Source organism: Kogia breviceps, chromosome 9, assembly GCF_026419965.1.
Source record: "Kogia breviceps isolate mKogBre1 chromosome 9, mKogBre1 haplotype 1, whole genome shotgun sequence".
NCBI lineage: Eukaryota > Metazoa > Chordata > Mammalia > Artiodactyla > Physeteridae > Kogia > Kogia breviceps.
In genome coordinates, this window is record NC_081318.1 from 48,872,291 (window position 1) to 48,889,193 (window position 16,903).

At 37.7% G+C, this 16,903-nt stretch overlaps 1 protein-coding gene across 2 annotated transcripts in view; it reads left to right on the top strand.

Annotated features, from left to right (window-relative positions):
• HIBADH (3-hydroxyisobutyrate dehydrogenase) overlaps window positions 1–16,903 on the top strand; it is a 111,480-nt gene that overhangs the window by 83,737 nt on the left and 10,840 nt on the right. For both annotated transcript variants that reach the window (XM_059073526.2, XM_067042439.1), the window contains exons 5-7: window positions 5,159–5,292; window positions 6,867–6,943; window positions 14,081–14,237. In XM_059073526.2, the coding sequence (XP_058929509.1) occupies window positions 5,159–5,292; window positions 6,867–6,943; window positions 14,081–14,237 (368 nt within the window). The remainder of the gene's footprint in view (window positions 1–5,158; window positions 5,293–6,866; window positions 6,944–14,080; window positions 14,238–16,903) is intronic.

The window sequence follows — 16,903 nt, forward strand, 5'->3', positions numbered from 1 at the left end:
GAGTTGCTGCTCTCATGGAGCTAATTTTCATGTAGGGAAAACAGATCAGAAACAAATAGAGGTGTTAATATAAACAGGTGGTAATCAATGCTGTAAATAAAATTAAATCAGGAAAAGGGGACAGAGAGTGGCAGGATGCCATTTGAGATTGTTAGGTTGAGGGGTCAGGGAAGGCCTCTCTAAAGAGGTGAATTTTGAGAAGAAACCTGAATGAAATAAAGGAAACAAGTCATAAATATCTAGGAAAAGAACATTCCAGGCAGAAGGAATAGCCAGTGGAAGGCTTTGAGATGAGAACTTACTTGACCTGTTTCAGGAACAGCAAGGAGGCCAGGGTGGCTGGAAAGCAGAGAGTAATGAAGAGAATGGTATGAAATGAGATAGGAGAGGTAGCCAAGGGCCACATCATGTACCACTTTGATGAGAGTGATGGGACACTTTGGAGTCTGGAGAGTAGGGAGGGAACATGAACTAGATTTATACAGTTGACCCTTGAACAACAGGAGATCTACTTATATGCAGATTTTTTTCGATAGTAATTATTACTGTACTACACGATCCATGGTTGGTTGAATCTGCAGCTGCAGAGGGCTGACCATAAACAGACTCAGATTTTCACCTGTGCGGGGAGTCAGTGCCCCTCACCCCTGCATTGTTCAAGGGTCAGCTGTATTTTAAAAGGATCCCTCTGGCTGCTGTATGGAGAATAGACTTTGGAGGCAAGAGCTAAAGGGAGATCAGGTAGGAGGCTATTGCAGTAATTCAGGTGAGAGATGGTGATGGCTCAGCCCAGGTAGTAGTGATGGCTAAGGAGAGAAGGGGCTGGATCAGGGACATATGTTATTCATCTATAACCCTAGGGCTGACCATGGGCTTGATTCTTAGTAAATTAATTTTGCTAATTGAATTAAACCAAACATGCAGCATTCTTGTCATTTTCCCATGCTATGATGCTTTTGAAAGGTTTTACAAGAGGTTTTCACTGTAATCTTAATATCACTGGCTATGGACGACCACTTTAGTATTTCTTTTCTTTTCTTTTTTTAAGATTTATTTATTTATTTTTGGCTGCATTGGGTCTTCACTGCTGCGCTCAGGCTTTCTCTAGTTGTGTTGAGCGGGGGCTACTCTTTGTTGCGGTGTGCGGGCTTCTCATTACAGTGGCTTCTCTTGTTTCGGAGCATGGGCTTTAGGCCCTCGAGCTTCAGTAGTTATGGCACGCAAGCTCAGTAGATGTGGCTCGCGGGCTCTAGAGCACAGGCTCAGCAGTTGTGGTGCACAGACTTAGTTGCTCCGCGGCATGTGGGATCCTCCCGGACCAGGGCTAGAACCCATGTCCCCTTGATTGACAGGTGGATTCTTAACCACTGTGCCACCAGGGAAGTCCCGTATTTCTTAATCTGGACCAGCCTGCTTCCATTATTTATAGGATTGGCTCAAGCCAGCCACTGTTTAGCCAGAGAGGCTAAAATTATCCTAGAAAAGACAGTGGCTTAGGTAACCAAATAGGAAAGGACTCAAGGCATTATATAGGTGAGGATAAAACTCCCACTTTGCAGATTCAGGTTATAAAGTAGTAAGGCCTTACATTTAAATAGCATTTTATATTTTACAGCATCATATATTCACAGCCACTCTATGAAGAAGTTATTAATGCTTTTCCTAGTTTATACACGGAAACTCAGAGAAGTTATGTAATTTGTTTATCATATAATTTGTTTATAATAACAAATAACATAGCCAGCACATCCCCAAACCAGATATTTCATCTCCAGATCCTTTACTGTTTGTTCCATGCTCATAAATTAATTTACTGAACAACTATTTATTGAATGTATCACACACTGTGACAGATAAGGGAATGCTGACATAAACATGACCCAGTGCTCACCTTGTGAGTACTTTATGGTGTCACGGAGGAATTGGGTAAGAAAGTCAAAGATTTTAATTTAATAAGGTATATAAATGCTGTAATAAAATTAAGCACAGGACATATTTTGGTTTTATATGTACAATTACTAAAATATAAGGTAAAATAAATACTTCTCCCAATATTCTTTCAGCTGCCTAATTATGTATTCCGTATTTTCCTATTTTGGGGAGTGGACCTGAATTAAAATGGCATGGCAATGTAATTTATTGTTTCTTATTCACAGACATCCAAATATTTATATACAATGTCTTCTGAAATCCATGAGATGTCTTACACAGCTTTAGAGTTCTAGCTTTCTATAGGTTATTCCAAAACTCAAAATGGTTGCATTTATTTTGGGATAACTTAGGTCTTAATTTTGCCTTTGCAGTGGGACTAGCCTTGATAGTGTCATATGGTTGAATATGCATGGAAAGTTAGAATTTGGTCCCTGGGAATGCCAAAATTTTAGAATTACCCAGTTTAGTCAGACCCTTACATTTGAATGTAGATTATGATAAAGTTGGAAATAATTACACCACCATAATGAGAGGAGGAAGGAGTGGAAATACCACAGACTTCTGAATTAAAAGATGAATTATTCTTTCTTTTGTGGTCTTCTCTTAGGTAACTTATTTCTTCTTTTTGAAGTACATGTTTGAACATGAGAGAAAGTACACCTGTCAAAAGATTAACCAGCTCAGAACCATTGTCAGCATTCATTTTCCTTTAATAAATGACTCTCTGAAGCTCTTTAGCAGCCTGTAATCTAGATACAAAGCTATTGGCCTATGATGGATAGTGCTGGATTTGTTTGTAAGCTTTGACTTATATCGTCTACATAATTTCTCCAGGTCAGAGCAACAGGATTTAGAGTAAGGTTGGTTATGTGGTTCGAATTAAAATGGCCATAGAAATTGAGCAAAAATAATTGTAAAACATTAATGATCCCACCATCTTGGTGAAGTAAATTAGAAACTAACGAAATGACAGTCACTTAAACTTCAACATTATCAGAATGTTCAAATGACACAGGGTGAGTTAATTAAAAGCATTTCTTATAATTGGGTTTTTGTACATAGTTCCACAGTGTCTGAAAATATTGTGAAATAATGTAATATAACCATATGTAAGCATCTCAGGCTTTCATAACCTGTGGGCACTTCCTCTACCAACAGTTTGGCTAACATAATGCTGACTTCTTTTGCTTTTAATAATTAGTTAAAAATAGCATGAACTGTAAAATAGAAAGGCTATTTGGTTTGGCAGTAGCAAAATATTCACAATTTGAATGAAATAAGGATCTCCTCATTTGGCTTTTTATGTATTAAAAACTGTATTTCATTGAATAAATTAAATTCAAAAGTAGGCTATTACTTGCAGCTGTCTATATTCGAATGGCCAGGTTTGATACATAGTACAATTATGGTTTCTTTTTTTAAAAAATAAATTTATTTATTTATTTTTGGCTGTGTTGGGTCTTCGTTTCTGCGCGAGGGCTTTCCCTAGTTGCGGCAAGTGGGGGCCACTCTTCATCGCGGTGCGCGGGCCTCTCACTATTGAGGGCTCTTTTGTTGCCGAGCACAGGCGCCAGACACACAGGCTCAGTAGTTGTGGCTCACGGGCCCAGCCACTCCACGGCATGTGGGATCTTCCTGGACCAGGGCTCGAACCCGTGCCCCCTGCATTGGCAGGCAGATTCTCAACCACTGCACCACCAGGGAAGCCCCAATTATAATTTCTTTATTCCTAGCTGTATTATAAATAAGTTGTAAAGGCAAAAATTGTACTAATATAGCTCTTCCACACACTTTCCTGGTTGTGAACAACAAAACCTAACTTGAAAATTATGAATGAAGATTTCTTTAATTCTAAAAGTAGTAATAATGCTCTCGGTTTTATTTTATAGTTAATAAAAATTTAGATGAGTGAAGTTTCCCCCCCACTTCCTTTTTAAGACAAGTCTAGGCCATATTTTCTGTGCTGAAGTAGAAGTTGCTTCTCCAGTCATTTCCATTAGTGAACATACATCAAACCTTTGCTAAGGAGTGGCCAAACCAATGTTAAAGTTTATTTCTTCTTCCTGACATATCACTAAGAATGAATTGCCCAGAAGGTGTACAGGCATACCTCATTTTATTGCCTTTCACAAATATTGGGTTTTTCCATTATATTGTATATAGAATGGATAAACAACAAGGTCCCACTGTATAGCACAGGGAACTATATTCAATATCCTGTGATAAACCATAAGGGAAAAGAATTTTTAAAAGAATGTATATATGTATAACTGAATCACTTTGCTATACAGTGGAAATTAACATGACATTGTAAATCAACTATACTTCAATAATTTATTTTAAAAAGACAAATATTGTGGTAACCTTGAGGTGTCAGATGATGCTTAGCATTTTTAGCAGTAAAGAATTTATAAATTAAGGTGTGTACATTGTTTTTATAGACATAATGCTATTGCCCATGGAATAGACTACAGTATTCATGTGACTCTCACCTTACTGCAATATTCACCTTATGAGGGTGGTCTGGAACTGACCCCACAAAAATCTTCAAGCTATGCATACCTGTATAGCAGGAGGGAAAAGAAAAATCAAATAATATTAGAAAGTGTACATCAGAATAATCAGTCTAGCTAAGCAGCTGTTTTCTTTACCTTAAAGAATCTTTACCTACAAAGAATGTTTCTTTACCTACAAAGAATCTTTCCATCTGAAATGCCTACTTGTTTATGGGAGAAAGAGACAAGTCCCTCTCTTTGTAGATCTCATCTGTACATAGTGTGCAGAGAGCGAGCGAGTGATCCGGAGACCCCAGATCCAGACTCGGGCAGCTGACCCCTCTGGCTGCTCCCAGGCTAGTCAGGACACAGGTCATCTTTTTCATATACTTTCTATTACTGAATAGGTTTCTCAGGAGAATAAGAGATGCATGAGAATAATAAAATTCACATTTTAAATCCCCATGATATTTCATGATCGTGCCAAAATATTTGAGATGAATGCGGAGTTTGACTGAATCTGTATGTCCGCTTTGGCTTATAAGTAACCTGCATGATACTTGACATGATACTTAAAATATTCCAAAAGAAGCTTATGTCTGACATAAATATAACTTGGAGGCAAGGTGTGTTCATTTGGTGTGAGGATTTTCTCTAATTTTATAATATATTTAAACACTTGAAGAAATGTATCCCTCTTCTTCTATCTCTTTACCCCTCAAACTATTCAGGTGTGGGAGCTGCTCGGTCTGGGAACCTCACGTTTATGGTGGGAGGAGTCGAAGAAGAATTTGCTGCTGCCCAAGAGCTTCTGGGGTGCATGGGCTCCAATGTGGTGCATTGTGGAGCCATCGGAACTGGGCAGGTAACGTTTGCACAGCAGTGACACTGACTTGATGATGTAGAATCAGCTAATGTTCATTTTTCTTTCCTGACCACAATTTGATTCCTCCTTACTCTGTTCAATCTATGGATTCTTTGTTTGCTCAGATTTTCTTAAATTAATTTGGAATGAGTTAGTTTTCCATCATTCCTGTTGGAAGTAAGCAGAGATAAGCCAATAATTTAAAAAGACATCAAAAGTTCCATCATTTCAGACTTTGACATATTCATCCCAGTGACCAGAAAAATTATCCTTAAAACGGCTTCTACATGAAGTGCTCGTGTTATCTGATTTGCTGTTATCTTCCCCCTAGTTTTGTAATTGCTCGCCACAGCTCTATTTGTAGTACTGTCGGGTAGAAGTAACCTATGCACTTTAATCTTTTTCTTAAAAAAACAGATCATTTTCATTAAGAAATGTGTTATATCGATTCTCTAATCAGGTAGAGGTAAATGACTACAATGAACTCTGAAATCAAACTGGTTGTCCCCCTCCCACCCAACACACACAGTATCACTCACTCCTCTTCATGCTTTGTCCTGGTCACTGGTACCAGCTTTATGTTATTCAGGACTTTGGTATGATCTTAGATATATCTGTTGTCTCCATTCCCTTGTCCAGTCAGTCTCCAGGTTCTATTGATTTTTGCTTCAGTGGCTCTCATTGTTGGCTGTCTTGTTCATTCCACACACTACCTGGTTCAGTCTTTCATTATCTCACACCTTGTTTACTGCTCACAGGGCCTAGTAGATCTCTGGATACCAGGTTTACCACTTTGCCAACATTGTAACCAAAACCAACTCCATCAAGATGCTTGTATCATCATAGGTTTCCCAGTTCTGACACTTTGCATAGATCCCTATTTCGTACCACGTCAAATTTGGACACTAGCTTCCATAGTTCTTGACCCAGTCTTAACTATCAAACTTCTCCTCATTCCTTAAAACCACTGCACATGAGTCCATTTCCTTACTGTGCTCAGGAGTATCTCATGCCCTTGTGTATTTATTTTTTTCCCTGCTCTCCTTCTTTCCCTCTCTTGCCTATTTAAATCCTGCCTGGCCTTCTGAGAGGTGGTTTCAGGTTCTGCTTCCTCTCTGCACCTGCTCTCAGTGATCTGGTTTCTCTGAACTCCTACTGTCTCTGTCTTCCAGTTTCTACCATACAGTTTACCGCTTAGTTGTTTTTGCTTGTTCATTGCCTTTTCATTTGGTGTGTTACTCCTGTTTCTCCCCAGTTAGAATGTCAGCCTCATTGCTGAAGGAGCAGTTGTGCCACATCAATCAGTATTCCCTGTGGTGCTTGAGCCCATAGGAGTAGCTCTGTCACCACACTGCAGAGCTCTTCCCTGGGGGAAGAGGACCCCCTCCCAGTCTGCTCTGGGATCTTGTGTTAGGCTCAGAGGGAGGCTTGCAGCACCAAGTGCCTTTCCTCCTTTGAAAGAATCAACAGTTGAATGCTCTTACTTTTAGAAACGTGGAATAGGGTGAAGAAATCTTCCTGTGACTTATAGCTTGATAATAAAGATATTTAATATGTACTCAATTTATTTTCAGGCTGCAAAGATCTGCAACAACTTGCTGTTAGCTATTAGTATGATTGGAACTGCTGAAGCTATGAATCTGGGAATCAGGTTTGTTGAATAGTACATTTTCATATACTAACAGTTTTTATGAGCTTTCTGTTTTGATTTTCTGATGTTGAAAATAAATGTTCCTGAGAGATAAATCAGTTGATCCAGGAACATTTTGAAAGTATTTCATTATTGAACTTTAATAGACTTTGCTTATTGGACGACCAATAGGACCCTGGAGAGCATGAATGCTCTCTGCCATAAACCATAAAATGTATTGTGCTTTATATTTGAAGTTACATTATCCTTTTTATATGGGAGCTCCATTTCTTCTATTATGTCGAAATGCAAGAGACACTTTTACTATAAAATTTAAACAATCTCTGGCAGTGTAGGACAAATTTATATAAAATACAGTTTTAATGTATAGTGAATTCGGGTGTTATGCTACCATGTGACTGGTTTTATGTATCTATTTTAAATATAGTCCCCAAAATCTACACTAAAAGGGTTCTTGGTTGTTTATTCTCAGGATAAACTGGATGGCATTCATAAAGCTGCAACTCGTATGCATAACTCTTCATTTTAACTTCCCTAGGGTTCTGTTACTTTACATTAAGGATATATCTTTTCATTGAAATAAAATGGCATTCATACTTTGCTGAAAGTGATTCAGTAATTCAGTTTTTCCTACGTTGCTGATCATCCTTTAGAATGCTTAAGGTTAATGTCTTAATTTTAGCCTTTAATCTTTTGGGTTAGGAATGCTACATATGATTAATCACTTAATTAATTTTTTGGATGTTTTGCATTTCATGAATATAATAAATATACATTTCTTACTTTAGAAAATGCTTAATGAGAAAGATGCTTTTACTGAGGTGTTTTCTTCACACGTCCCCAAACTGCTTGCCAAATATATCACAAATCAGAGTAGTGTTTCATACCATAGCTTTTGATGAAAGCAATAAAAAGAGCCGAAGTGCTTGAGAAATTTTTTAAAACACAGTAATGGATTCACATTTCCTCTTAATTACCATATCAAGATGCTGTTGTTTTATTGAATTGCCCTTGTCTCAGATGTTAAACTGTCTTGACCTATTAAGTTGTCATGTTGTAATTGAGACAAAAGAGGAATTTGCTTTGCATCAGCGCTAATTGGTTTATCAATATCCTGTACCATTTACATTTTAAAATTGAATGTCTGTAAGATGGTAAGGCATATTTGTACAAAGCCTTAATAAAACTGGTGGTATATAAGAAGCTGTTCAGAGTGTTATGTCTGTATTGTAGCCAGTTTAGGCTATGGGTCACTTATCATAATTGAAAAACCGGTTACTAGTAACTTGTTTTTATGTTCATCCTCTAGATTAATTTTATGGAGGAGGAAAATGTAAATTTCTGGAACCAAAACTGCATGCAAAATTAATTGGTGTTGACAGTAGGATTAGAGCATTAGTATGCATTTGCATCTTTAGAATTTTATTTTCATTTTTCTGGATATAAATGAGTATATAATACAAAAAGTAAAAGCCTAGGTTATATACTATACTGAAATTTCCCTCTCTTTTTGCCAGTTTATTTTATACTCTGCTTCTTACTTTAAACGTCACTGGATCAGAATGTTCCTTAGGTATCCTCTAGCATTCCTCAAATAATTTTCCTAGCAGAAGTCTTATAAGACGATCATTCTAAAATGAAGTTTTTGTACAATAAGTGCTTATGGAAGTCTAACTCCAGAAGCCAGCTAATAAAGAATAGTATGAAAATCAGTTGAATCAAATGAATAAAATGTATACAATGAAATGTACACATTGGCTACTAGAGTATGTTTATTATCAAAGAGAAAAGAAAGTCATAAAATTCCAAACAGCAATATTAAGAGCAGAAGCAATAAACAGATTTTCCCTTATTGTTGGCCTTGATCCACTATGACAAAAACAATATTTAGAAATATGAAACTTTCAATGTTTAATTTTTCTAAAACTCTATATATTACTGTTACTGATGTATATGTGTGTAAATGAAATATTTACACACACACACACACACACACACACACACACATATATATGTCTGAACACAAAGCAGGAGCTCATTGTTTTTACTTAACTGCTACAATAATTTGTAAGTTTATGGTGCTCTACATTGTACTAATGAATTGCTTATTTTCATGACATTAGGATTTTATCAGTTTATCTTACAGAGATTCTCAGCGGTTTGAAAGTCCTAAAAATGATTGCTTCTGCTATTGTCTTTTCTCTATGGTTTACAGACATGGTTTAAAATGACAGGAATGTTCTCTAATAGAGTATAGAGAGTGGCCACGATTTATTGAGCATTGCAAGGTGAAAGAGAAAATTGGCATCAGCAAGCATAAATTCCCAAGTAGTAAATTCCCACAAAGTAGTATAGCATCAAAGTGGTTCAGCCACGTTTATATTCTGTTCAGTCTGAAGTAAAAATTTTTTTAGAGAATTAATGTCAACATTTACAAATTGAGTTACCTATTCCTATGATGTGATCATTTCTGATTAATTTCACTCTCATAAGTCAGTGTCTTTTCTTGAACACTGACGTTTCCCTTTTTTAAATAGAAGAATAAAACCTTATAGTTTTAAACTCCTGTTGACCCTATGATCTTTTACAATGAGTGTTTATGGATGTTAGTGAGATTTTTAAATGCTATAAAAAACTAAAGCATAAAAAATATTGGTATACAACATATTTGGAAATTCTTTTTTACTAGAGCTTTCTGACTTCTAATTGGGATCTACTTAGGACTCAGAACGTAGTTTTATGGTACTGAAAGGGCCTTAACTTGCATTAGAGAGGTTTTATTCCTGTGCACCACATAAGAGTAACATTGGTAATGTGAGTTTTGTTTTTTTGCTTTCATTTTTGTTCTGCCAGAAATTATGTTTTTTGTTTGGTTTGCTTTTTTTTTTTTTTTTTTTTCAATATGGGTGGTATAACAAGTTATTTGCATTGCCAACAGGGCCCAGGCCCCTCTAGCAACAGCCATGTTGTCTCCTTCCACCAAAAGAAGCTTAAAACAGTCAAACTTTGGGAAGGCCGTTCAAGATGAGAACTTTTCCACAAGCATAATTTTAGCTTCCTGGTTACTTCCCTAAGAAGGAGTTGCCGTTTCATTTAGGTGATGACTGAAACCTCTTGGTTGTATACCCTGATAGATATAACATATGGCAAAAGGTTTATAATAAAGGTTTGGCCAAATTTCTTATTAAACTGGTAGGATGCCATCATGTTGGCTGATTAAGTGACTATCCATATGACCCAGTGAGACTCAGGGCAGTGAGTGTGGGTGTCTGTTGATGAGCACATCCCAGCTCTGCCACAGACTTCAGCTTTTCTCATCTGTAAAATGACGAAAACAATAGTATCTATCCACAGTAGCAGTAGTATCTGTTGTGAAGAGTAAATTAAGTCATCCATGTAAATCTTTTAAAACAGTGCCCGATACATAGTAGGTGCTCAGTACATGGTAGTTATTGACGTGGTGGTGGTGGTGGTTTGTATTTGAATTGTACGTTAATGTTTTTTTCTTTATAACACTTCTCACTGGCTAGCATTTTATATTTATTTGTTTGTTTATTGTCTGTCTTCCCAACTAGAATGCAGGCTCTATGAGCTTTTTCTGCTCACCATCGTATCTTTTTTTTCTTAATTAATTATTTATTTATTTTTGGCTGCATTGGGTCTTTGTTGCTCCACGTGGGCTTTCTCTAGTTGCGGAGAATGGGGGCTACTCTTCGTTGAGGTGTTCAGGCTTCTCACTGTGGTGGCTTCTCATGTTGCAGAGCACGGGCTCTAGGTGCGCAGGCTTCAGTAGTTGTGGCACACGGGCTCAGTAGTTGTGGCCCGTGGGCTCTAGAGCGCAGGCTTAGTAGTTGTGGTGCATGGGCTTAGTTGCTCCATGGCATGTGGGATCTTCCTGGACCAAGTCTTGAACCCACGTTCCCTGCATTGGCAGGCGGATTGTTAACCACTGCGCCACCAGGGAAGTCCCTCACCACTGTATCTCAAGAACTTCCCTGGCACGTAATAGGCACTCAATGAAGATTTGTCGGACGAATGAGGTGGGGGGTCGGGGGGCTCTTCCCCTGCCTCAGGTAAACGTTACTGGGCAGGTGTCTTAACTGGCCCACTCCTGGAGGGCAGACACAGCCTCTTCTTAGATGGCAGCTCTGCGTAAACATTGGTGAATAACAGAATGATTGATTTAAGTTGACATAGTCTTAGATGTTTCATTTCCAGATCGGTTCCTGTGATACAAACATCTCAGTTTAGGGACATTGTTTGCTTTGTTCTTACATAAAACCAGACAGTATAGATACTTACAGAGACTATAAGGTGAACAAACTTTTTTGGCCGTTAAAAGCCTTGGTTACAGTGAAGGCAAACACTTGGCTTCTCTTTAATTTTTCTTATAGTTTATGCATCATTTTCACTTCTCCCAAAAGTTCATTTAAAATTCTTGTGTTTTAAAGGTGAGTAGATTTGACACAGTGACGTTTATTTGAGTTGCGTTATATATGCGGTCAGAGCAATGAATTCATTCTGTTTATATCAGAGAACATTCCAGCAATTGTAAAGCCGCATGCATGCATGCGCACACTCTCGAACCACATCCAGTGGCAAGTTATTATGGGGACTGACAGACTGTCATCCTTTTGATGGCTTGAGCTGTATATCTCCTGAACAGCAATGGGGCTCTTATGCAGAAAGTATCATATGTTCCCAGCCAATTTACAGGGAAACAGCAATAACATTTTATCATGGTTGAGAGCCCAGTAGCTGCTTCCTATTAAACTTGCCCTTTCAGATACCTGTCTTGGATTAATTTGTTGATTTCAAATGAAACTCAGTCTTCTCCAGTGAAGCATGACGTTCTAGGATAGACTCCCTGAATGACAATTACTGTGTATTCTAGCTGGTTTCAGACCATTACAAGCCTTGGGCACAGTGGAAGACAGAGGACTTCAGTAACTGATTTTAATATCATGTCTAATTTTAACTGTCAGTTATATATATGCCAGTGAAAGAATCCTCAGAAAGATGAAATGCAAAACACTTCTAACTTGCTCTTTTTAATGATACACTTTGCTGTTGGGGGGGTTGGGGAGGATTGGAGAGGGAGTAGCCATCTCCTTAAGAGAGTCAGCATGGTGGGGAGGCATCAGATTTGAAAAGTGAGCACATAACAACTGCCACCTCATTTTTGTGTGTGCCCCTCAGGATGCTTCTAAATAGTAATATGTTCACCAAAAAGGGTTCCATAAATCAGCGCCAGTATTTTTCCTTGAACGTTCAAGAAAAATGAAATGTAGCGTTTTACAAAGCATAATAAGCTTTGCTCCCATTTTGGTGAGTATTATAGACAGAGTATGAATTTCTTTAGCAATAAAAAGAGTATTGTGAGGCACTGTTGAGTGTAACCTGGTAGGTTATAAGGAGGGGGAGTATCTCTGCTGCTTTGAATGTAATGAGTCATTTTAAAAGAAAACCTAAATTAGGAAGCCTGAATTATATTCCAAATGGAAGGTAAAGACAGTGTTTTGGGGTCTTTAAAAATGTCCCCTGCTCACAGAGCACATTAGACATATACATTCTTGCATATTTGTGCTTAGACAATATATTTGCAGTTATAGCAAATTAACTAGTTGTTCATTTGTAATTTTACTTTTCACAATTTTTCCCGAAGTGCATTGGCTTTATCTTTTCCTAAGTCATCTGTTACCCTAGCATCCTGATAGCCTAATTATATTTGAAAGGGGAAAGGAAGCATCAGTAGCAAATTATACATGTAACAAACTTGGATCTTTATAAAAGAATGAATGAAACCATCAGGTTTCTTTCCAGCAGTGTACAATTGAACAGAATGTATGACAGCTGATTTAGATGGAATCTTTATCTGTTATAATCTTTAGTAAAAACTGCTCATTATAACAAGGGCTACCATGTGAGTTCATCTTCATGGCATGCCATATAGTATTCTTTGAACCACAGCTGCTCCTTGAAAGACTGATTACATAACAGTTGTATTATGTGGTGAGTCCGTACACATCCTGGCTATTAGCCCTAGACCCTGCTCGAGCATTGGCAAAAGGTTTTACTGGTTATTCTATTCTGATCTGGAAATAGACAATTTTGAACACACAAGTAATAAGCAGCTCCCCAAAATGCACAGTTCGTTTAATATTTACATGTGTCTCTGTTTAATCTTTTTTTTATTATTATTCTGTAAGGGATAGGTTTTAAGAAAAAGCAGAAAGTTTTATTTGAAACTTGATTCAAAAATACGTAGCAAAACTGTGCTTCCCAGGCTGCACTAAGATACTTGGAATAAAGTAATAGAGCATTTTAATTCTACTTTTTTTCTGGGTCCACATTGAACAGCCGTTTATGCCATCAGCTCAGTGATAGAACAAATGATGTTTCCGCTTGGGCAAGCTTTGTTTTATCAGGATCAGTAACCTTATCAGCAGTTGACCCAGAACTATAATGCATGTCTCTGAATAGATAGCATATGTCACAACTCTGTGCAGACTTGCTTCATAAGCAAAAATGTCTAATGAAGATTTAATAAATAAGGAAAAATTTACAGCAAGAAATGTCTTCTTTTATAACGATAACTTCCCTTAAGCTCATTTTACTGCTCGTGGCTCATCTCTTGCGTTTATTCTCTCATAAGAGCTAAAGGAATAAACATACATATAAATGCATCCACATGGACTCCCATGATACATAATTTAACTGTCAATATTTCTTTCTGAAATACATCACTTGTGAGTAAAGACTGTAGAATTTAGATGATCATCTTGGCTTAAGGTTCTTATGCGACACATAAATGCAATAATGTCCAAAAGACTAGAAAACCCATGTGTGTGATAAACCAACAATACTTTTATGCAGTCGTATGTTATTTCTTAAAAGCAGGGTAGTGCAGAAGGTTTTCTCTCAGTGCAGAATGTCCTGGCTCAGAAATGTTTAATCACTAGCTTTTAATACCCTATAATTTAAGATTGGGTTCTTCGCTCTCATCAGTCTGCTTAGATATTTGAAGACATATCATACATGGAGAGAGAAGATGAAGCATCCTCACACGTAAATAAGTCACACGTGGCTTGTACATTTTGACATTTAACACTCCTTTTCTTTGACCTTCTTTGACAGGCTAGGGCTTGACCCAAAACTCTTGGCTAAAATTCTAAATATGAGCTCAGGACGATGTTGGTCAAGTGACACCTACAATCCTGTACCTGGCGTGATGGATGGAGTTCCCTCGGCTAATAACTATCAGGGTGGATTCGGAACAACACTCATGGCTAAGGTATGGTAAATGCAGAGACTACCCGAGAGAGCAGGGGGGGGAAATGTTTAGTGGTCTCGTTCTTCTCCTTCCCTCCCTTCTCTCTCTCCCCACCTCACCCCACGCCCACTTCTCTTGTCTGTAACAAAGTATACGTCTATCCTAGAAGGCAAGATTACTAAAATAGTGACCCAGTCACTGGAAATTATTTAAAACTTAGCTTGGATAAAAACCTTTTATCTTGTTCATTTTTAATCCTGGCCTTTCAGATGAGAAGAATAGGCTGGGATTTTTCCTTTGTGCTTGGGTTTGTTTGTAATGTGAGCCGGTAAAATGTTGTTCTTCATCATAAATTTACATTCATTTACCAAGCCCTTAGAGTGGAAGCAGTAATAAGCATTTTCCGACGGTTGATAATACAATGACATTGGATATACATATCACAAAAGGAGAGAGGACCGTTCTCATGATGCTAGATTTCTAAATACATCTTCCTACTTTAAGAATATATATATATTTATTTATTTATAAAGTCATTTGAAAAGCAGATTGTTGGCCTCCTCTCATTTGTGATCTCAACGTTAGAAAATACTTTTTAGACAAACAGACTTGCAGATTTTTGTGTAGAGCTTATTCCTTACCCCACTCCCCACACCCCTGCCATTTACTTTTTGACAAAAGTAATAATGTGTACGGTTGTATACCGTATTCAGCTTACTTTCCTTCACTTCCCATGATGTTTCGTCCATTCTGCTTCTTGGCTGTGCCTTGAATTCACCCACTTGCCCTCTCTACCACTACCAGTACCTTGGCTGAACCTTGTTTAGATTCTACCACATCTGCCCTTAACTGGTCTCCTTGCCTTTCATTCTCATCTTCTCCAGTTCATTTTCTATGGTGAAGAGTGGACTTCCTAAAATGTAAAAACCTGATTATGTCATCTCTCCTGTTAAGTCTCTTTCATGGTTTCCAGTTACTTGAAGATTAAAGTCCATCTCTGCATATTGTCTTAAAGGCCTTTGCTCTCCTCACCAGCTCATTTCTGCCTTCCCACCCCCCTCCTTTGCTTCAGCCACGCCGAACTCGTTTGGCCTCTTGTCACCTCTCCCTGGCAGCCCTCCACGCCTGCTCTTCCCTCAGCCTGCCTCATCTTGCCTCTCCAGCCAGACCCCTGGCGCATTGTTGGCTCACTTTCAATATTTATTGGATGAAGCAATGTTTGAAACTATGTTTCTTATTTTGTAGTTTTATTTCTCCTCGTGTTTCATTTAAGAAAATATTTATTTTTATGCCAATCTGTACCTTGTATTTAGGTTTGCATATCCTCCACACAGGCCTTTATAGTTGTGCTGTGTTGCTCTTGGTGGAAACAGAGAGTAGCTCCTTAAGTGGATTGTTTTCACAGAGCTGCAGGGTCATTTATTAGGACACACAGAAGAGTGAAAGAATCGCATTTATGCCCAATTTGCTTTTTGTACATGTATGAAGTGGGGTGTGACCTGTTAGCTTATTTGGTTCCTAAAATACTGCTAATGGCTCCAACAGAGGAAGCAGCTAAGAAGTAACCTGTAAGCAGTGCTGGCTTTATTTGGGGACTCTCCTCTACATCACACCTTTACTTCCATCATTTTCTCCAGTGTCCCTGCCCAAGAAGAATCTGCTCCTGTTGAGGTCCTTTAAAATTATTTTCTTGATAATAAAAGATAGCATAAGACAGTACAGTAGTAAAACATATGGACATTCCTGTTCTCTTTTGCTCTTTATAAGTTGTCATTTCCCTTATAAAGAGCAAGATTTTTGAATTTTGCTTAAAATGAAAGCATTTAGAAAGGAACTTAAAAAATGCTTTCATCACCTCAGATAGCTGTTAGCAAAACACACCATAACTAATTAGACTTGTGTAGAGAAATTGATAGAGATTAAAGAAGTCCCCATCAGTGCTACATTGATTAAAGTAATCATACCTGCTTGGGCATATCAGGCCTTTACTTACTAGGAGGTATTTTGCTCAACTGCCATTAGATCTCATTGTGTTGGGGGAGATGATGTCAATGTGTCCTTGAAGTAGGGGCTTGTACATTTATTTCTAGGTCTTAACACCATAAAATTCTAATATATTGTGTGTATATAATCAGAACATAATCAATACAAAAACTAGATCTTTCTTCTAAACCCCACAACCTAGAAGTCTGTTTCTCATGGCCACTAAGGAACAAATTACGGAAAATTATGACCACTCTTATTACTCACCCAGCGTACCTGTGTCCTTGTAATACGTAACGATTTGGTCCTCCATTAATTTGTTGAAACCTTTTGCAATTATTTTATATTTTTTTCCTGAACCACCCACTGAGCTCATGAATTCATAAATATTTTTATTTGATTAGTGAAGTGGGGTGTTTGTTTATTTTAAATTATATGTTACAAGCTTCAAAGGATAGCTTCTTTTCGAACATTTCAGGATTGACAAGCCACTTAGGATTTTATAGACTACATCACCTTTCTCTTTTCAGAATGTCCACCCTTTAAGGTAGCAGCCACCAAAGCTATTTTAGCTTCCCCTTTTTGGTTTTATTAGCTCTTATTTGGGGTATTTACTTGCCCCTTTGAAAACCTCTAATAGCCTTTTCTACTCAATAATGTCTTCTCCTCGATATGTTGTGTTTACTCTAAGTTCTTATATTCTA